The sequence below is a fragment of the Chelonoidis abingdonii genome, chromosome 7, assembly GCF_003597395.2.
Source record: "Chelonoidis abingdonii isolate Lonesome George chromosome 7, CheloAbing_2.0, whole genome shotgun sequence".
Taxonomy (NCBI): Eukaryota; Metazoa; Chordata; order Testudines; family Testudinidae; genus Chelonoidis; species Chelonoidis abingdonii.
The window spans coordinates 10,980,309-11,002,064 of record NC_133775.1 but is presented as its reverse complement, the minus strand read 5'-3'; the positions used below and the strand labels follow the sequence as shown (position 1 = coordinate 11,002,064).

The window sequence follows — 21,756 nt, the reverse complement described above, 5'->3', positions numbered from 1 at the left end:
TTCTTGATTTTGTAAAAGTGCAATCAGATGTAACTTCTCTGCAGCTAGTCACAAGATAGGGAGAAAGCAGAAACCTTTTCATTAGTGTTTCTTCCTAAGGATGAGCCCTCTAATGTTGCAGGGCTGGGGAGAAGTGGGTGTTTGAGTATCCTGAATAAGGATTTGTTTATGAATTGCTTTTAGGCTCAATAACCAAAACTAAAACTCAACAAGTGCAGCACACAATAAATTGTACTTAGCAAAAAGAAAAAAAAAAAGTTAAAATTTCAGCTGTCTGATGTGTGAAACACCATTTTACTTGTTTACAGACTGATCCAGTTGATTATGTGGAAAGCCTTTGTGAAAATATGCAGTTGTTTCAGAAAGAGGACTTTTTGACAGGAGACCAGCTTTTGTTTGAATACAAACCTGACGTAAGTAGCACTGTAGCTGTGAGCATGTGTATTTGAGGTGTACAAGTTTGGGACCTACAGACATATTGGAATGGGTTTTCTAGATTACTTGCATTGCTTCTGTAATGAAGAAAAATTTAGAAAGCAGATTGCTTGGTTAAGAGTAGATGTGTTATCTTTTTTGTCTTCTGGATTTTCAGAGTAATTTTAAATTTTACAGCTTGACAGACACAGCTAAAGTTGCATTTGAGCTTGGATATTGGTTTATCTTTGTAGGTCATTGCTGATGCTCTTAACCAGCTCTGCCCTCAGAGAGCCAACCTGTTTCTCCTCTCTGCTGCCAATGAAGGAAAATGTAACCTGAAGGAGAAATGGTTTGGGACACAGTACAGTGAGGAAGGTAAAATGACCCTTTTAAGTGTCTGAGGTCACAGGGCCTATTAAACAGGGTGGCAATACAGCATGCAAGAACATAGGAGTGGGAGGATGATTTCTCAGCTGTCATCTTGGCCTTATGATGAGTCAGTAGAGGCTTAGGTGTTTTGTCCTATTCTGTAGCAACTTTTTTCTGTCTGTAGTATTGGCTGAGTCCCCTTCTCTACACCTCATAGGCAGGTCCTTTTGTTACAGGGTCTTTTTTTGGGAGGTGGAGAGTCATGGTGAGTCTTCCAATCCCCCAAGTCAGTACTGAATAGAGATTAACTTACATAATGAAGGCTAAGGTGATATGTTTTTGGTAACGTGATGCTAATACACACAGCCTTGTGTTTAAAAAATGATGATTTGTTTATAAGTTTGCTTAAAGTGAGGTTTGAGCAGAGGCTTAAGGGGAGGCTGGGAAGGTGAGCCAATTGGCATCAGGAAGGGAGGCCCAGTCTTTGTGCAGACAGGCATGGAGACAAACCTCTAAAGGAAAGAAGAAATATGTGAAGGGTCTGCAGCTAGATAGCTTATCTGCTTTTAATTTAATGTTTTTCACAGATATTGACAAATACTGGAGTGACTTATGGGCCAGTGACTTTCAGTTAAATGAGGACTTGCACCTACCTGAAGAAAATAAATATATAGGTGAGTGAGACACTAGTATCTAGTGGACTCTGTCATTTTGCTCTTTCCTGACGTTCCCTTTGAGGATAGGGATTTTCCCAGGACATGGTCTTTATTTTCCTTTATGAATGTTTAATTTTTTAAATAAACTGTTTCCACTGGAATAGAGAGAAAATATGGAAACATTTTGTTTCTGAATTTTTATTACAGACTTTTAGAATTTTAAATTTTTGGCCAAATTTGACCTGACAATGCCCCTTTAAAATACTCCTTAGTACAAGGACCAGGTAACAAAGCAGAGCAGCCATGGTGCACTTGTCAATTGCTTGCATGTAGCTATAAACAATGGTACCTGGATTAGTGAGAGAGCAATGTTAGGTTATTCCTGCTCTTTTGGGGGGGAAAACACAGACCCTTAAATAGCATCTGGATCTGTTAATAGAAGCAAAAAAACCCAAAAAACTTCTCTTGAACAGGCTGTAAAAGGCCTCGTCTCTTTACAGTACCCATCCATACTTCATCAAAGGGAAGTGTGCAACTGAATGTACTATAGTGACATCAAAGAGGAGAGTAGCCTGCTTACAGTTTTGAAACCTGCACACTTGTGTTAATGGCTGTGGAACTACAGTAACCCACATATTCTGTTTCTGCATTAGCCACTGACTTTGCTCTGAAAGCACCTGATTGCCCAGAGTCGGAATATCCTGTCAAAATACTAAGCACACAACAAGGCTGTCTGTGGTACAGGAAGGATGACAAATTCAAAATTCCCAAAGGTAATGCCTATTAACTGATATATTACACACAATGTGCAAAGCAAAACTTTTCATATGCAATAGTAGGCGTCTAAAATAGTTCTAGAAATTTATTTAGAGTTAGGACTTGTAGCTTCATTTTCAAACAACACTGAGCATCACTCCAGTTGCCATTGCACTTATAAACCCTCTTTTTTGTGTTTAGCTCCTTGTTTAGGTGGCTTCGGATTGGAGCTTGGTGTTCAGATTTTTGGCTAGGGAGTTATAATCCTGCACTACATAGTTCTCCCTCCCCGGCCCACCCAAGCTAGTTGTTCAAAAATCTTGCTTCTGCTCCTCTTCCCTGCCATTCCTAGTTTCAGTTGGTGGTGCTGTCTGGGGTTTAGAATGTGAAATCTTGAGGACATCCATTCCTTATTTGGACTATTGTTTCATTGGATCTTGCCTGACTATTGTTGATAAGCCTGCTTGAAGTGATGATAAATTCTAGGTGTCGCTTGCATTTGGCCTAGTAATTGTGGTAGTCCCTAGAGGCCCTAATCAAAGTGACTGGGTTCCATTGTGTGAGGCACTACACATACATATCCGCATACCCCAAAAGACAGTTCCAGCCCAAAAGTTTTCAGTTGAGGTAACTGATTCAAGTGTGACTTGCAGGCAGCATGTGGTCTCTTTAGATGCTTAATTTCTGGCCCATGAACAAAAATTTTCTCCTTGTCTGCTGTCACTGGTGCATTAAAATATTGTATAATTTCTGTTCCATTAATCTCTATTCTGCACTACTTTAAAATATTACGTTAACCTTTTAGGTGTTTATGTCCCAAAGGCAAAGATTCAACATCTTTCAAAACCGAAAAGACACAATTTCATGCACATCCTGTCTATGGAGAACTGTCTGGCACAGCAGTTTTTACTAACTGGAATACCAAACCATGTTGTCTGGGGGCTTTCTTTAGGGCTACCAATAGGATGATTCATGAACACTACTTTTTTTTTTTTTTTTTTTTTTTTAAGGATAACTTTTTTGCTTAGAGCTAAACAGCTCTAAAGGCCAATGCTGGAGCCATGTTTTGAGAATCCCTAAAGACTTGTTAAAGTATATTTCAGGACTAGGCACAAAGAGGTCTGAGTGCTATTGCTGGTGCTGGCAAAGCACCTAATCTCTTCAGGTCTCGTTTCACCATATATAAAATATAGGTTAGTATCATTTACGTTTTACATATGGTGAAATGAGACACCACTTCACAAGATTGTGGACCCCATTCGTGTTCGTAAAGAGCTTTGACATTGTTGAATGGCTAGTGCTGTAGAAGTGTAGGTTATTGTTAATATACCTCTAATACAGTGACAACCATGAAAACAAATACTTATTTACTACTCAGTGGCACTATAGCTGATGTATAGGCTGGGAAGGATTAGATTTTGAGCAATAAATGTTGATTTCACTATACAAACCAACGGACAGAAAAAATATTTCCATCGATTGAAATTTACTGATAGGCAAAGTAAGAAAAATGCTGGGATATTTACTTATATATTTTGACATGTGACACTGACAATTTGTATTTTAATGGTTATAAAGCTTTATCTTTTTGAATCTCAGCGACTACTGTCATTAAATAATTGTGTCCTCTCCCTTATCTGACCCCCTTCTAATTACCTGTAACAGTGAACATTTAAATTGATTAAAAAAAATGCTTAAATAAACATCAATATTATTCATCTATTTTTAATCAAGTTTTACCAAGCCTACTATAATCTGATAGTTATTTCCCATTCTAAGTACTGGGGAATACTGCAGTATTTCCATTACCACTATTTAATAACTGCTTGACAAATGATGATGACTTTTGAAGGTGTGACTGAGGGCAGAATTTTGCAGACAGAATATCTTGCTCTGGAAAGGAATCCATTTTGACTCTGCGGGCTTGGTGGTTACCAGAACCTTACGTTTTTCCCTTTAAACTGAGAAAATGTGATCTGGAATCATTGAGACTCCATAAATGCAGAAACAGTGTTGCCATTTTTGAGTTACGTTTTCAAGCAGGATGGCATTTCAGTTTTCAGTGGGTGATGCTCTTTTAGGGTTTGCATATTTTTAGAAATTGTCTTAGAACCTTTACATTGCTTTAAATAAAAGCATAACATTAATTTTTTGCAAATATAATCCAAATGCATAAAGATAAGGTCTCTGCCTCAGTCAGTTTACAATCTGATTATGTATTGTCTGTTATCAAACAAAATATGCCTCTTTTACTGTGCCTCCCATAGTATAAATGTCTCCCCTCACCCCAAGTTCAATTGTTACCCAGTATTTTGCAGTGAAGGTTTAAAGGGTAAGTGGGGATAGAAGGGAACTACTTCGGTGATTCAATACAGATAAAAATGTTGTCTCATCTGAACAAACATTTACACGTGGGGCTCAAATAAAATAACTGACAGGAAACAGCAAATGGGGTGAAGGAAAAAGCAATTAATGTTGCTGTGTTTCTGTAGTTGCTCATTTGTGGGTTTTTTTTCCAGCTTATATACGTTTCCATCTGATATCTCCACTGATACAGCAGTCTGCAGAGAAGTAAGAATTTACCTTTCTCATGCTTACCTTGCAGAGCAGTTAAAATTACTATACAGGGTTGAAAACAAATCCCACCCCCACCCCATCTCCATTAACTTGAAGTTAAAACATAATTGGGTTTCCTCTTTCACATTCTTTACAGTTGAGTAGTTTTGGGGGAAGGGGAGAAGTATTTGTGTAGGAGAAGGAAAGTGTATAAGACTTTGGTACAGTTTTCCCATGGTGAAGGGTAGGCAAAATGAAAGTGACACAATAGTACAGTAACTCCTCGCTTAACATTGTAGTTCTGGTCCTGAAAAATGCTACTTTAAGCAAATCCAATTTCCCAGTAAGAGCTAATGTAAATGTGGGGGAGGTTCCAGGGAAATTTTTTTGCCAAACAAGACTATATTTTTTTTATATACACACAGTAAAAGTTTTAAACAATTTAATACTGTACACAGCAATGATTGTGAAGCTTGGTTGAGGTGGTGAAGTCAGAGGGTGGAATGTTTCCCAGGGAATGCCTTACTGCTAAACGATGAACTAGCACTTGGCTGAGCCCTCAAGGGTTAACACACTGTTAATGTAGCCTCGCACTACAGGGCAGCAGGAACGGAGGGAGGAGAGACAGCATGCCAGAGAGACAGACAGACACACTGTGTGTGTGTGTGTGTGTGTGAGAGAGAGAGAGACATGCATTGCCCTTTTAAGTACGCTGACCTCACTCTAAGTACATTGCCGTTTTAAGTAGATCAACCAGTTGAGACAATAGCTGCTGCAGTAAGCTCCCTCAGTCTTGAGCCCTGGGGTGGGTGGCTGTGTGTGTGTGTGTGTGTCCACCCTCCTGCTCTGTGGAGATGGGTTAAAGGAGCAGGGGAAGAGGGACACCCTGACATTAGCACCCCTCTTCTCTTCCCCCTTAACCCCCTCGCACAGCAAGCAGGAGGTTCCCAGGAGCAGCTCCAAGGCAGAGCACAGGAGCAGCACATGGCAGCGTGGGGAGGGACAGCAGAACTGCCTGGCAATTGATAGCCTGCTGGGCAGCTGCTGCACAGAGAACTTAGGGGGGCTGTCAGTTCACCCTGGTTCCAAGCCTCCACCAGCTAGCTCCAATGGGCTGCTCTTTCTGCGAGCAGTGGACAAAGCAGGCAGCTGCCAAACAATGTTACAAGGGAGCATTGCACAACTTTAAAGGAGCATGTTCTCTAATCAATCAGCAATGTAACAACAAAACAATGTTAACCAGGATGATTTAAGTGAGGAGTTACTGTAGCAGTGCATCTGCTAGAACAAAATGTTTCTGCGGAGGTTTTGTGATGAAGAGTTGCCTGTTGTAGACACTATAGCCAACAACTTGGGGAAAAGCGTATAGGTGAAGGGGAAAGCAATTGGATTACACTTCAGCTTATGCACCTCATCCTCCCATCGTTGGCACCCCTACTAGCCCTGAGATCTGACTGTCAGTTGTAACAAACAGTATAGTGACTTTATCAGAAGACCACTAAGGAGATGCAAGGGAGGAGTGGGTTTTTTATGTATCTTTTGTAAAACTATTTTTTTTGCAGGCCTTACTAGGGAAAGTACTGTTCTGAACTTTTAACCAGAAGCAGTTCGTTCTAATTCTTTATGGCACTTAGAATTTTTAACTGGCTAAAAAGGACTTATACTTAAAGTAATAAGATCTTTTTATACCTATTAAATCCTAATCATAGCAACTTCCACTTCAAATAAAGCTGTCTCTCTCAAATTCCTTTAACATATTTTCTGTATTAACACCCCAGTATTCAACAAATGCACTTTACTATGAACTGATGTTACTTGAAATATACATTTTTTTTATTCTAGTTGGATTTTAAACCACATATAGCAGAGGAACGGGTTTGCTTGTGTACTATCCTGATGTGCCTTGTAAAGTGAATAACCTCCTTTTTCATCTGATGCAAAAGTACTTTAATACCAAAATAACCTCTAGATAGCCCTGGGGTTTTTTTGAATAGAGAGAGAAATTCATAGCCCTATGTTTGTAGGCTTCTACGTTGCCCAGGACTAAATTTCTTGCAGAATACAAATCCATTTTTTAAATTGGGTTTTGTGATTGAAGTCTTAAATGTCTTAAGCTATCTAGTGAAATAATTCTTTAGGACACTTTGGCATATACTCTCAGAACCACTGACTTTTTTTTATGGTGGTTTGTGTTTCTTTCTTTTTGGTTCCCACTTTTACCCCTTTCTCCATGCAGTGTGGTGCTTTTTGATACTTTTGTAAACATCCTCACCCACAACCTTGCTGAACCAGCATACGAAGCTGATGTTGCTCAACTGGAATACAAACTGGTAGCTGGAGAGCATGGTTTGGTCATTCGAGTGAAAGGATTCAATCATAAACTACCAGTGAGTACTAGCAGTATGTTTTCTCTACCATGAGTCAACCAGACATTTGCTGGGTATCATTTTCTAAACTATTCACAGCTCTGTCTTTAAATATTGGTGTCTATTAGTAGTCTTTCAACCCATTAATAGTTTTGTATACAGTAAAAAAAAAAATAAAAAAAAAATCAGTCTTCCTACTGAGATGTTCATAAATCTGCAAGAGCAGAGAGTGTGTGTAAGTTTCCAGGTCAGCAGAAAGGCATAGTGACAGGGATTGATGCTGGTGGGAGTGTGCAGTGGGGAGTCATGCAGGAGATGTTCAAGAAAGCTGGGTGTGGAACAGGGTTCCAGAGGTGATCAGATGAATTCAGTCTGGCCATCTTCAGGGGAAACTGCAAAATACATTCCTATTTGATTGTTGTTCTAATTATGGAGGAAGGAACTTTCTCAGAATCAACTGACTCCTCTTATTCCTTGTCCCAAAACCAAAAAAAACCCCCACCATAAAATGCCCTATCCCAAACAAAGCTTTTGATAAAAGGAGACGCTCTAGAGACTTGTGAAGTCCAGTAGAGACTTTGAGATTGTTAATGTATTTTATGTAGAAGGCACTCAGATATTATGGTGATGGATAGCAATACAATAACCTAAAACAGATACCATCTCTGTTAACACACTGCCCTTCATCCTCTCTCTCCACCCAAAATGACTATTTTTAGTAAGGAAGGTTTCCTGGTCTCAAATGTTCATTTGAGACGCAGGAAATACAGTTGACCTCATATAGTAATCTTCTTGTTGGGATGTCTTCACTGAGAAATGCCCAGCACTATTCACAGTTGTGGAGATACTGAAGCAGCTGCAGATATTTCTAAATAAACCTTTGAACATTGCTTTCCAATATGCACTTCACTTAGCAGTAGATAAGGTTTACTGTCAGACTTCCACTATAAAATACAGTTTTCAAAATCTCTCCTTTTGGACAGCAGTTTTCCATGCTTTTGTGGATTTATTTAAAGTGAGGAAACAATATGTATGCTGGGGGTGGGGGTTAGGCATAGGACAATGCAGAAAAACTGTCTTTTTTTTTTTCTGTTTAAATTATTTTACACTTGCTCATCTGTAAGCCAGAAATAGTTGAACAAAACAGACATACTTATTGTGTACTGGCTCATCTGTGAGAATAGTATTCTAGATACATTTGCAGCAGAAGGTAGAATTAAGATAAAACTAAGCAATTACAAACCACTTCTGACCGTGCTTGGTTGGGATCTGATTTTATTAGAGGTTAACAAATTCTTACCCCATGCCACCCTCCTTCTTCCCCCCCCCCCCCCCCCGTCCCCTGCCCCCCTGCTGCTGGCTTACTTAGAACATGGCAGCCTCAAATGGAGGCTGATGAGGGAGAGTAAGGTCTTATCTGCACTACCACTTTTGCTGGATCAGGGGACTTGGTTACAACACTGTTAAAACTTGTAGGTTAGACTTAACAAGGTGAAAGCCTTGGACAGTTCAAATTGCAACTGGGTCCTTTGACTTGATTACAGTTGTATATATGGGGCCAAAGTGTATCTTTTGAAATAAAAACAGTAAAATCTTAAACACGAGGGAGAAGAAAAACCATGGGTGTAGAGAGAATTGAGGCTCTGATCTGTACTAGGTTCTGCAATTTTTTATGCATTCTCAGCTTCCATTAATATACATCATTTTAAAAATGCCCCCCATCCCCCTGCCATTGAGGAGATACAGTAGTCAAAATAAACGAATGTTCTGCTTTATTAAAGGAGACTGGCAAAGGAGGGTTAATAGATTTGTGCGTGCATGCAACAGGATATGTTTGTGCTTGTCCTTTATTTTAGAAATATCAGGAACACTGAGTATTGTCCTCCCTGTATTTGGGGGGACTCCTGGGAGGATGAGGGAACTGGAATGGAGGCTTTTGCAGCCCTCCATTGAAGGGGCCTGGTTGTTGAATCTTTCACAAGGAGAGAGTTTTTTTTTTTCCAAATGTTAAAAATGCTTAATCAAAACAGACCCTGGAGATTTAAACAGTCTGACTGAATTCCCTTTCTCTTCTGACTTGCTTGAGTATTTTGTGATGTCATCCTACTAATTCTATATTTGTCCAAAAAATATAGAAGAAAAGTCTAGAATTCACATTCATCCTCTTCAGCAAATAGTGTTCTCCTATTTGGTAAAAATAGCTTAGAAAACTTTTTTTTTCTTTCCAGTTGCTGTTTCAGCTCATCATTGACCACTTGTCTGACTTCAGTTTTACTCCAGCAGTTTTTGAGATGATAACAGAGCAGCTAAAAAAGACCTATTTTAACATTCTCATCAAACCGGAGACCCTGGCCAAGTGAGTGTCTGTGGGGAGATGAAATGTGGATGGGCTTTCTCTGGTTTAGGTGGGATATCACTAGAGTGGAGTTTTCTCTGCTTTAATTATGTTGTCATGCAGCTGCAGGAGTTCCCTGTTGCAAGGATAAATTATTGTGCAGTATTTTGCATGGTCAGTGAATGAAATGAATCTTGGCATCCTCAAGAACAGAGCACAGAACTTTCTGCTTTATAGGAAGTGCTGGTGCAGCTGATTACATAACAAAGCAGAGGTATTTTTTTCATTCATATAAGAATGTGTATTGAATAAATTACAAACCAACAAAAATAAGTGTTAAACTCTTGTCATGCTCTCTAATAATCAAGAGATGGCTTGAGTGGAGGAGAGAGGTAATTTGAGACCAGTAGAATCAGGCCAATCAGAGCTAATTTTACGTACTAATATTAAAGGGTCCCTCTCCTGGGGTTTGGCTTTATTAATTAAAGGAATTAGTAATAAGATTGCTCAGTCCATGCCCTCGGTCTGCTCTTGGACCGAAGAACCCCGTGTCAGTACAGCTCAGTGCAGAAGCCTGCCTCTTCTCTCTGTTCCTTCCAGCTTGCTATTGCTGGCTGATGGAAGGTGGGGCGGGGCTGGCTTCAGCCCTTTTTGGCAGGACCCTGTAATAACCGTCTTGTCCTGATTCAGTGTGAGGCTTGCCAGCCCTATCACATTGGATGCTCTTTAATAAATGAAGATGTTGCTTTTTTTTTTTTTTTTTTCCATACAGTAAGTTTTATGGCATAAACATAACCTATTCACAGGCTAAAGCCTGAGCCAGCAGGTCTAACAGCAATGAAACAGTCCTGTAGCGTGCATCCCGTGAGCCCAAGTTGCTGTACAGGCAGCTGCGAGTTATCTAGTTGCCCGTGTGACATACCTAGCTTGTCATAGCTAAATACAAAGTCTAACAGATAAGTATTGGCACATATTCTATGCTAAAACTAAGCTGAAGTGGGCTGTTAACACTCGATAGTATAGGAACAACAAATGGAGGGGGAGTCAGTAGGGGTTGACAGATTAAGCATTAATCAGTGTGTTCTATTATAGACCATGATTTTTATGTCTGTCCTAGCAAAATTATGAATTTAAGTTCCAAGCTTGTCTTTGAAAAGTGCTCGTGGCAGGTTTCTTTTGAGAGTGAGAACTGATAAGTTGAAATAGAATCGTTGCCTTTGTGAAAAGAGTTCATCCTATTGGTGAGTTGTCTTTTACATTTTCCTAGTGTGAATTCATTTGAGACATAGTGAGTTTGTTCTGGCTTCACCCATATAGTTTGTTGGGGCATTTAACTGCACTGGATGACTGTACCCATGTGATACACGTGTGTATGTATGGGACCCATGGAATATCATAAAAGGTGTGTGTAGGGGGTATGTCTGCAGGTTTTGCATCTGTTCTGCCAGGGTCTGATGCTGCTTTGATTTGGTGTGTCTTGGTCCATAGGGAACTTAATTCTGGTGTGTGTTGCAAGGGAGGGGGGGGTGTTTGAAGGCAAAAGAGGGGGCTCAGGAAATATTTTTTCAGGATGGTGTCCCCATCAAATATGATTGTAGTTGTTCAGTACCCCATATGGGTCCCAGTTTGGGGTGGTGGGTGACAACTCAGGGTGTGAGGTCAAAGGAGATTCAATTTAAAGGTAATAATTGGAGATATACCAATCTCATAGAACTGGAAGGGACCCAGAAAGGTCATCGAGTCCAGCCCCCTGCCTTCACTAGCAGGACCAATTTTTGCCCCAGATCCCTAAGTGGCCCCCTCAAGGATTGAACTCACAACCCTGGGTTTAGCAGGCCAATGCTCAAACCACTAAGCTATCCCTCCCCCTCAAATTTCTGTATTTAAGAGGGTTCTCGGGTATTTGGGTGACCCGTTCTATGATGCAGTCTGTTTCTCTCGGGGAGTGTTCTTGTTTAATGAAGGCAGTTTTAAGTTTAAGGCAGCAGTTCTCAAATTACAGGTCAGGACCCCAAAGTGGATCACGACCCTATTTTAATGGAGTCGTGAAGTCTGACATTAGACTTGCTGGGGCCCAGGGCTAAAGGTGAAGCCCGAGTGCTTTAACCCTGGTTTCAGGGCTCAGGCTTCTGCTTCGGCCCTGGGTGGTGAGTGACAGGGCTCAGGTTGTTGTCAGAAGGGGGTCGCAGTGCAGTGAAGTTTGAGAATCCCTGCATTAAGGTATCTATCCCAGATTTTCTCCTCTGAGCATATTCTGGCGTATCTCAGTGCCTGGCTGTATATAACAGACTTCTTGATGTGTTTAGGGTGGTTACTGGATCTGTGACGGTAGATGTGGTGATTTGTGGGTTTCTTGTAGATTTTGTCTGTAGGGTTCCATTGTTGAAGTTGATCCTGGTGTCCAGGAAGTTGATGCTAGTGTAGGAATGTTCCAGAGAGAGTTTAATGGACAGATGGGAGTTGTTAAAGTGGTGGTGTAAATTTGTGAGGGAGTTTGCTGTCTGTGTGGAGAAGGAAATTTCATTGTGTATCTCGAGTATATCATTGGTTTTGTGGGTTGTCCCCAAAAATTCTTCAATCTATAACCCACTTTTGGTCCTGTGATTACAGGGGTGTTAACAGGCCACTTGACCTTGAATGTTCCCTTAGAATACGTGCTAACTACTTATGCTAAACCAGTGGTTCTGAAACTTTTTTGTACTGGTGACCCTTTTCATGTAGCAAGCCTCTGAGTGCAACCCCCCTTATAAATTAAAAACACTTGTTAATATATTTACCATCATTATAAATGCTGGAGGCAAAGCGGGGTTTAGGGTGGAGGCTGACAGCTTGTGACCTCCCATGTAATAACCTCGCGACCGACTCCCTGAGGGATCCTGACCTCCAGTTTAAGAACCTCTGTGCTAAACTGTCTGTCAACCTTGTATGAAGCTGTCACTCTGAGTACCTTTCTCAGACCTGAGGAGGAACTCTGTAGCTTGATGGCTTCTCTCTCACTGTTGATCCAATAAAAGATATTACCTCACCCACCATGTGTCTCTAATATCCTGGGACTGACATGAAGATGACAACAACACTGCATACTGCTTTTATTTAATAGCCTATATTACCACATGCAGTTCTGCTTCTGACAGATCATGTTGTGAACCACTTAGAGCTGTTCGAGTAACATGTTAAAACTCCTGCAGTGGAAAAAAACAGACCTATATCAGTGAGCTAGAGAAGAAAGTGTAGTCTGCGCATCACAACACGCCCCAACAAAAGCTGTTTAAAGAGGTTACTATGGGAAGCAGGCTTTACATCTATTCCCCAAGGACAGCCCAGAGCAGTTGGGCGGCAGAGATCCCAGGTTACCTGAGGCATTTTGAAGCTGAAGCAGGGCTGAAGTCCCAGGGCAGACCGATCGGTACTAGATATTTCTAGTTAGGATTAGCTGAAATGTTGCTTGTCAAAGATCTTGGGTTTAAGAAGTTGAGGGTTCTAAATCACTGGTGGGTAATGTATTTTGAATTAAATACCTTTTTTTCTCTTGTTGCAGAAACGTGCGTCTTTTAATTTTGGAGCATGGCAGATGGTCTATGATAGATAAATATGAGACATTACTGAAGGGCCTTTCCATCGAGTCTCTCTCATCCTTTGTTAAGACTTTCAAATCTCAGCTCTATGTAGAGGGCCTTGTACAAGGAAACTTCACAAGCAGAGTGAGTACCAACTTCCGCAGCTGAAGCATAAATTCTTGAATTTAGAAAGTGATTAAACACAGTTGGCACAAACCCTGTTTCACCAGCCTATGGCTTTGTCTGTATGGGCAGTTTTGGGGATATCTCACATAGGTGCAGCTCCCATTAACACCGTGGGACAGCGAATGTAGAACTGGCCACTGGTGATTTTTATCCCTGTGTTGTCTAAATGAACTCAGTCACTTTTTTTTTTTTTTTTTTTTTAACTCCAGGTATTGAGGACATGGGGTTTTAAACACTTGAGTGCTCGTGCACCTGTGGAAGAGGTCCCTAGAGCTGTCAGTGCAGATACAACCTGAGTGTGACAGGACGTCATACTGTGTCTCTAGGGCCCAATACTACTAGTGTTACTCTCTCACAACTGCTATTGAAGTCCCGTGAGGATTGTCTGATCCAGCCCTAGGCCTGACCTAGTCTAATGGGCTTTTTAAAACTTAGATACAGCAGGGTTTGTCCCCATCCATGCAGTGTCACAAACGGGTGGCCACCGAGGAACAAACTTGCAGCCTTCACTTTGTACCCATCAGTTTATCTGTAGTCTGTTGAGCCTTTTGGGAAATTCACTAGTGTATTGGTGGGGATTGGGGATCCAAACATAGCCGTGTGGGCTGATGGATTGTAGGGGAAGCTGACGTTTAACCATGGTTCTTACGGAGTCTGTTCACAATGTATTTTGCGCTAAGTGTCGTTTGTGCTGTAGTTTGAGTTAAAGAACTGTTAGGACCCTGGATGGCCTGCAGTCACACAGTGAGCCCTGGTCTACACTGGGGGCGGGGAATCAATCTAAATTATGCTACTTCAGCTACATTTTTCACGTAGCTGAAGTTGACATACTCAGATCGACTTACCGTGGTGTCTTCGCTGCGGTGAGTCGACTGCTGCTGCTCCTCCGTTCACTCTGTTTGCGCCTCTCATGGCGCTGGAGTACAGGAGTCGATGGGAGAGGGCTCGGGGGTTGATTTATCGTGTCTAGATGCGATAATCGATCCCCGCTGGATCGATCGCTGCCCACTGATCTGGCAGGTAGTTTAGACATACCCTGAGGTCCTGCAACACTTACCATAAGCTCTGCTGTTGCTCTCATTTGCTGGCACTGCCTCAGCAGGTGCCTAAGCTGCTTCTACACAGCATTCCCACTTACCTAGTACTACTTCTGTGAACATCTGTTAGCAGATTCTCCAAGACATTTTTCACATTTAGTTTCCTCTTTTCTGGCTTCCACATTGCCCTGAGGCTACAAACTTCCAAGGAAGAGACTGGATTGGAGATGTCTATTTCTTTCCACAATGTAACACAGATCACAGTTGTACTGTAACGTTGTAGGAGAGGAAGTGTCTTGTGCTGTTAAACTCTGGCCAAAATGCTGTAATGTGTGGCAAGGCTGGGGAGGATTGGACAGTTCTGTGTTCGCTGGTTCCTTTCTGGATGGCTGTAGTATATATTGGGACTGATACCTAAAGGACTAATAATTCCATTCTCCAGAGTAAAACTGTTTGTTTGTTTGTTTTTCGGTCTTAGGAATCAAAGGATTTTTTGAATTATGTTGTTCAGTGAGTATTTCTCTTAACTCTCTCACCTTTTACAAGTGGGAGCTATAAGTATATTACAAAGCCATGAACCTGAGTTAACTTTTGGTGGTGGGGTGGGGGGCTGGGAAAGAATGTTAGAAATAGTTGGAATTTCCTTTTTTCAGAAAAATGTAACTGTATTGTCACTATTTTCCAGAAATCTGGTTTTGATCAGTTTTGATGGCAGTTAAAGAGGTGTTTATAATTTGTGGGAGTGGGAGGGGATTGATGCTAATTTGACTTGATGCATCTGGAATATGAACATAGGTTCTTTATTTTGGTTTAAGGAGTGGGAAGGTGAGTATTTGATGCTTTGCTGTTCGTTCTCTTCAGAAAACTGCAGTTCTTTCCCCTACCGCACCCGTGTCCTGTTCAATTTCGGGTGGTAGACCTGCCAAACACACACCTACTGTGCAAGGTGAAAGCCCTTAACAAAGGTGATGCCAACTCTGAAGTGACAGTCTATTATCAGGTAATGTGTTAAGCATTTGAGTATACTAATATATTTTCCTTTTGGGGACTGCTGCTACTTGTTATGCTGATGGCTTTCCTAATCCAGACTGCACAACAATTCTCCAACCATTATTTTCTAGAACATGTTCTGAATTCTAGCAAGCCCATAAACAGAATCCCCATGAGCAAGACCCAAGTTACTAAAACTTTCTTAATGAAGTTATAGTCTGTATAATTTTGTGTGAGTTCTAGATTTATTATGCCTTGTGCAGGCATATTCCATGCTCTTCCATCTTGATATTGCCTTCCTCCCCGATTGTGCCTGCTGCTGCCTGCTTGTTCTTTGATTACCTTGAAATTGCCTTTTCACCCACAGAGTGATCATTGTCCCATGATTATGCCACAGACCCTTGTCTTTCGCTCAGGGGACTGTTTTGAGCACACATCAGAGGCCAGAAAGTCTGGATTTTTTTGTTGCAAATTGCAATGTGTGCTGAAATCCATCCTGAATCATTTTTCTCTTAATGAGGCCATTCTAGTGACTTAGACCCATAGCTCTTCTCTTTCCATGAGAAACTCTAAAGTGTTTTCAATATAATGTTTTTTCTTTTAGTCTGGGGCTAGGAGTTTACGAGAATACACCCTTATGGAGCTGCTTGTGGTAAGTTTTTGCTCCTTTCCTAACAAATCTTGAGTGCTTATTAACATGCACCCTGAGAAGCGACACTTCTGTCCTGCCCCTGACATTGTTTTGCTGTCAATACAATGCTACAGATGAAAATGAAACACAGGTGAGACACATACATACCTGTGATCTGCTCTAATTAGCCTTTTAGTTCCTTTCTGGAGAGAGGGGGAGGGGGAAAGGGGGGGAGAGAGTGTGTGTGTTACACTGATACCAGGACAGCCCAAATGAGCCATTTCATTCCTCTCTGGGATGTGAGGAAAATTGAGGCTTTAGGGCTTGTCTTCAGATTACAGTACAGCAGAGGCACAGCTGTAGTGTTTTAGTGAAAATGCTACTATGCCAATGGGAGATCTTCTCCTGTCAGCGTAGTTAATCCGCCTCTCCAAAAAACAGTAGCTATGTCGACAGCAGCAGCTGTCCAGTTTACATAGTCCTGTCTATACTGGAGTTAGATCAGTATACCTACATTGCTCAGTGGTGTGGATATTCAGTTGTACCAATGTAAGTTTGTAGTGTAGACCTGGCCTTAGTGTCTTTCCACTGTTTGTTTCTTGTTCTGATCTTTGATCATACTTTTGTACCAACCCTAAACCAAAGCTGCTTTAAGCAGCAATGCCTTCTGACTGAGCTCCTGCTGTTATTTCAGATGCACATGGAGGAGCCTTGCTTTGACTTCCTGCGAACCAAGCAAACCCTTGGGTAAGTCAGCTGTATTAGGGTATTGCTCCTGTTGAGCTTCTTTATCATGCTTGAGTCCCATCTATACTAAAACTCCATACTGCATGGTGGCTAACTCCTGCCAGTACAGTGTAACATACCATGACCAAAACCAGCAGCGTTGTTTGACACCATCTTCAACTTAATTGCTTTGGTGCCCTTTGAAAAATGGCAAGGTTATGCCAAGTAAAGCTGCTGTCAAGTTACTGACAAACAAACCCGTTTGCAGTCAGCGAAGTCTTGTAATCCAGGTTAGAGTCCATAACCAGAAGTTAATGTAATTTGTCTTAAGCAGAAGACTTTTCCCTCTAGCTTGATCAACATTGACTTGGACTGTGGAGCTAGACTTCCTCAAAAATAACCTCCCCTCACTCTCTCCCAAGTAGCCGCCACTATAGCTTTCCCACAGCATTTATGCAAGGGGTCTGCTGAGCTGGAATTAACTCCTGTCACAACTGTAGGGGATCCCCCTCTATTTAGACCCTTTTGTGTGAACTAAGACTCCATTAACCCTGACTGCACAGTGTCTGTTTTATGGGGGTTCTTACACAGATCTGGGTTGCTGGATTTCTCAATACATGAGTACTCTGCTAAGCATCTTATAAAGCCCAAAAAAGGATTTGCTGAACGAGAAAAAGCGCAGACCACTTGATGCAAGAGATTTGATTTGTTGTTCCAAAGTGAACCTTTTGCATTGATAGACACCTCTTTGCTAATACCTTATGACCAACTAGTTAGAATATTCTGATTTCATAGTTATGGATGGTAACTGTAAAATGGCTTGTACTAGTGGAATGACTTTCTCCTTTTGGTTTAAGCTACCATGTGTACCCTACCTGTAGAAATACATCTGGGATCCTCGGGTTCTCTGTTACTGTAGCAACACAAGCAACAAAGTACAAGTAAGTCTCTTACTGATTTTAAGAGGGGTCTGCATGTTAATGATTCCATTTTGGGGCCCTTTGAATTCTGTGGTTCTTCACAGCTAACCTCTGCAGATTTTGGGTGAAGTAATAGTTGCTAACAACCATGCAAGCGCACAGCCAAATGGGCCATCAAGGTCTCCTGAAGGTCAACAGAGCACAAATAGAAGACAAAAAGTTCAGAGACGAGGAGCTCCTCCTCCACTGAACACTCTGGGAAGCTGGTACATGGACAGTGTTCAAAGCTAAGAACGATCTGAGAGCATCCCAGATGGACTCAACTGTTATGATGGAATAGGTGCTCTTTCCTAAACCTGGAAGTTGGGCTGAGTCTGATTCAACATGTAGGGCTTTATATAACACACAAAGTATTTTGAAATGTACCCAAAAACTAATTGGAAGCCAATGGAGTTACAGGTGTAATGTTTCCTGTCTGGAGCACCTGGCTTAGCAAGTGGGGTCACTGCACTGTGCCCCGTAGTTAAAAGCTTTCAGGTGTAGCTCCAAACACATTGATGATCTAGAGCCTCATTTAGCAAAGTAGTTAATTATAGGGCATAACTTTAAGCATGTGCTTATGTTTGCTGAGTTGAGACCATAAGCAGGAGCTGGTAAAGATACGGCATGGATAGCTGGTGAGCTCCACATCAGAGGAGACCTCACAACTCCTTGCTGGCAAAAGTGAAGCAGCACTCCAAATCACAGTTCAAACTAGGATGAAGGGAAGGATGTTAACACTAGTTTGATAGAACTATTGCTAGGAGTAACAAACATTTCTCTTTTTGATCCCTTCATTGTTCTTATGGATACTAACATATGGGGGAAAGCTCTTGAAGAATTTAAATATTGCCACTATTGAAAATAAGAGTGGAGGATTTATTTATGATGCAAGAAGTAAATAGGATGTGATGAAGAAATGGAAAGTGAGAGATATGGGGCTATGAAATAATATCCTAAGGAAGGTGGTGGAACCCCCACTGTGTGATTTATTTAAAAGTAAGCTGTACAAAGCACTAGAGAATGTAGGAGAGGTGAGGCTGTTTGTCATGGAGTTAATGGAATCTCAGAACCCGTGACCTCTGTGGCATTCTCTGCTTCAGCCCCAGAGGCTGCAGGACTCTAGAGCTGGCAGTCAGTGGGGCCCTAGCAGGGCTCCGGCAATAGGCAACAGCCCCCTGCAAGGTTTCAGCAACTGCCAACCTTGCTGGACTGGGGGAGGGAGAACAGGTCTCAGGTGAGCAGTTGGGGTGTCCCATTTTCCCTTTCAGAAAAATGATCACCCTGCAGCTTCCAGCTGCTGTAAGCAGAGGGGGAACCCTACAGCTCCCTGCCACCATGGAGCTGCAGCAGCACAAGTCACAGGACACAGCTTCATGAATTCTTGTTTATTGCCCATGACCTGTCTTTTACTAAAAATAACCATGCCAAAATCTTAGCCTTAATGATAGGGAACAATCCTAGAGTAGCAGGGAGATGGACTGTGTATGGATTTAATATCTTTTTATCTCCTAGTCTAAGAACAGTTGAATCAAGATGAAAAAAGTGTGTAGATGGTGTATTGAGTGTGTGCACTGACTTCTGCTCTCACAGCTAGAGCTATATTTGATCTGGTTTATGACAATAGATGGCTTTCACTGAATAAAACAAATCTAGTCTCAACTATGAAGTACACTTCTTTGAACCATGATGGAGCTAATGGTCTATTCTTCTGGAGCAGCTCTGCTCTGACAAATCTGAAAAATGACTGTTTCCTTTTGTGGGATTATTTTTCTGGTGACAATAATTTAGCCACAATATATGGCAGCTGGGTATGTCCATGTTTAGAAACTGTCATCCCTGGAGGGCTGCTTTTACAGGTTTTTGAGCTGGTCCAATAGGGTCAGAGGAGCTGCATATTAATATTGTGTCTCAATAGTTAAACAGCTAGTATTCCTATCTCCTCTGCTTCACTGTCCCCATCTGAAATGGAACTATTTTTGGTAACACTGTGTCTGCACTGATGGATGCTGAATCAAGCATTAATAATATCTTGCTTGATCTAGGGAGTAGCAGCGACTTTCCTAGCTATCTTTACCTTATTTCTCAAGGCCTCGAAGAAACTTGGAAAATGGAAATGTCTGCACACTGTGTATACCACAGCAAGGAGGAGGATGTTCTCTTCCACTAGGCCTAAGTGTTTTTTAAGTGTATAGTTTGTCAGGAGATGTTAGCTCCCAAATTTAAAACTGGTGACTTCCCCAACTTACTGGAGTGCTATTTATTTTATTGTTTCTACCCATTCTTATTGTTTCCAGTTCAGAATTGGTTGACAAGAAGATAGAAGATTTTCTTTCGTTCTTTGAAGAAAAAATCAAGCATTTGACTGAAGAAGCATTCAGTACACAGGTAAGGGAGATCAAGCAACTACATAAAAATAAGTTAGTGAAGGAGTAGAGTCAAACAGCACATACAGTCTGTTTGGAGAAAGTGGAGGTACATAGCTACATTAATATTGGCTCCTGCCTGGTTTCCAGGAAGTGGCTGCAGTGCACAGTGGCATCCAACTTAAGTACTAGACAGATTTTCTCTTGTGAATTTTTACTCCTTTGTCACAGAGCTCACTGTTTTTTCTGAAGGTGGCCTTAGTGGGGACACAGCCTCATAGAATGGACTCTAGGGCTGTTCATAATTCAGTATTTAAAACAGCCCAGATATAGACTGATGCATATTAGATTTAGCACATTCAGTGTTGGCTTTGAAGTAGAATCCCAGCTTCTTCAAGAGAGATACTAAATGGGGTTTTCTTATGCAGGTCACAGCTCTAATAAAGCTTAAAGAGTGTGAAGATTCCCATCTTGGAGAAGAAGTGGATAGGAACTGGAATGAAGTGGTGACTCAACAGTATTTGTTTGACAGGCTTGCCTGTGAGGTAGTGAATTTGTTCATATTGCAAATAACTTCTATTCAAGAAACTTTAACCTCTTTGTAGCAGGTGCTTTACATCACAAAATAGTACGAATTCAAACACATTTTAGATTGTATAGCCATAGCGGGCCCTGATCCTTGAGGGCCCTAGAGTTTTATGAGATGTGAAGGTATTGTGCTAAGGAGTGAGCTCCATGCAGAAATTAATGTTGACACTTGAAACAGGTTGTTGCAACAAACTTTATTTTCAGAGATTGTGGAAACTTACAGCAACTCCACTTAAACATGTTACAGTTTCCACCACAAACTGTTGCTTTCAAGGCTTATACATTTGGCTGCAAATAATTGCTGTTTAAATGTTGGGAATTAGAATGCTTTTGAGATATTAGTGTTTGTTTTGAAAAGTGTGCTCCTGTGGTTTTTAGATTGAAGCTCTGAAATCCCTTAAAAAAGCAGACCTGGTGGACTGGTTCCAAGCTCATAGAGGCAGTGAGAGCAAAGTGCTCAGTGTACATGTGAGTATGGGTAGATGCAGTTCTAGATTCTTTCTGCTCACTTACTCTTTTCCAAGCTCTATATTTCAGTTTCTTTTTTAGAAAGACTTAACACCATTTTTAGACCCTAGTTGTGTTTATAACTAGTTTCAATTCACGTAACTACCTTAAATCCATCTCCTGGGAGAATATAGTAATTTATGCTTAACACTGAGCTCTGAAAAGTGCAGGGGGAAAAATCACTACCTATGTTTAGTCTTCTAGCTTTCCTCTGGGAGACAATTGAAACAATCTATTTTAAATGAATGGGTCTTGAAACAATCTTCCTGTTTTCTTGATGATAAAATCTGGCCTTTGGCTTTTCAGGTGGTTGGATTTGGAAAACATGAAGGGGATGCAGAAGTACCAGCTGTCTCTGATGTTCAGAACTCCTCATGTGGTGAAATACCTCAGCTAACTTTCTTACCTCCTACCTCCTTGATGACTAACACCACTTCCATCAAGGACATCAAAGCTTATACATCAGCTCTGACTGTTCTCCCTTACCATAAAATATTAAAATAAATGTCATCTTGCCCTGCAGTAGTGTAATTTAAATTATTTAGTCTCAAACTAATGTAAGATTAACTCCTTGCCCTCTTTTGAATGCTGAAACAACTTAATTTTTACAGCTGTTACAAAGAAAATATTCCTGATCTAAAACAATTGCCTATTCTTAAATAGCCTAATAGAATAAAGGCAAAGGAGAGACACGGCTATTTTTTGTAACTACATGGTGTTAATTTACACAAAGCATGAGTTTAAAAGTTTACAG

General features: G+C 41.1%; 1 protein-coding gene across 1 annotated transcript in view; it reads left to right on the top strand.

Moving 5' to 3' along the window:
* NRDC (nardilysin convertase) overlaps positions 1–21,524 on the top strand; it is a 44,556-nt gene extending 23,032 nt beyond the window's left edge. The window contains exons 15-31 of the mRNA XM_032768424.2: positions 309–413; positions 669–792; positions 1,374–1,460; positions 2,096–2,215; positions 4,718–4,769; positions 6,991–7,141; positions 9,349–9,476; positions 12,994–13,156; positions 14,714–14,745; positions 15,097–15,235; positions 15,830–15,877; positions 16,551–16,603; positions 17,440–17,523; positions 19,839–19,929; positions 20,336–20,452; positions 20,874–20,963; positions 21,309–21,524. Of these exons, the coding sequence (XP_032624315.1) occupies positions 309–413; positions 669–792; positions 1,374–1,460; positions 2,096–2,215; positions 4,718–4,769; positions 6,991–7,141; positions 9,349–9,476; positions 12,994–13,156; positions 14,714–14,745; positions 15,097–15,235; positions 15,830–15,877; positions 16,551–16,603; positions 17,440–17,523; positions 19,839–19,929; positions 20,336–20,452; positions 20,874–20,963; positions 21,309–21,506 (1,782 nt within the window). The 3' untranslated portion in view covers positions 21,507–21,524. The remainder of the gene's footprint in view (positions 1–308; positions 414–668; positions 793–1,373; positions 1,461–2,095; positions 2,216–4,717; positions 4,770–6,990; positions 7,142–9,348; positions 9,477–12,993; positions 13,157–14,713; positions 14,746–15,096; positions 15,236–15,829; positions 15,878–16,550; positions 16,604–17,439; positions 17,524–19,838; positions 19,930–20,335; positions 20,453–20,873; positions 20,964–21,308) is intronic.
* The last annotated feature ends 232 nt before the right edge of the window (positions 21,525–21,756 follow it).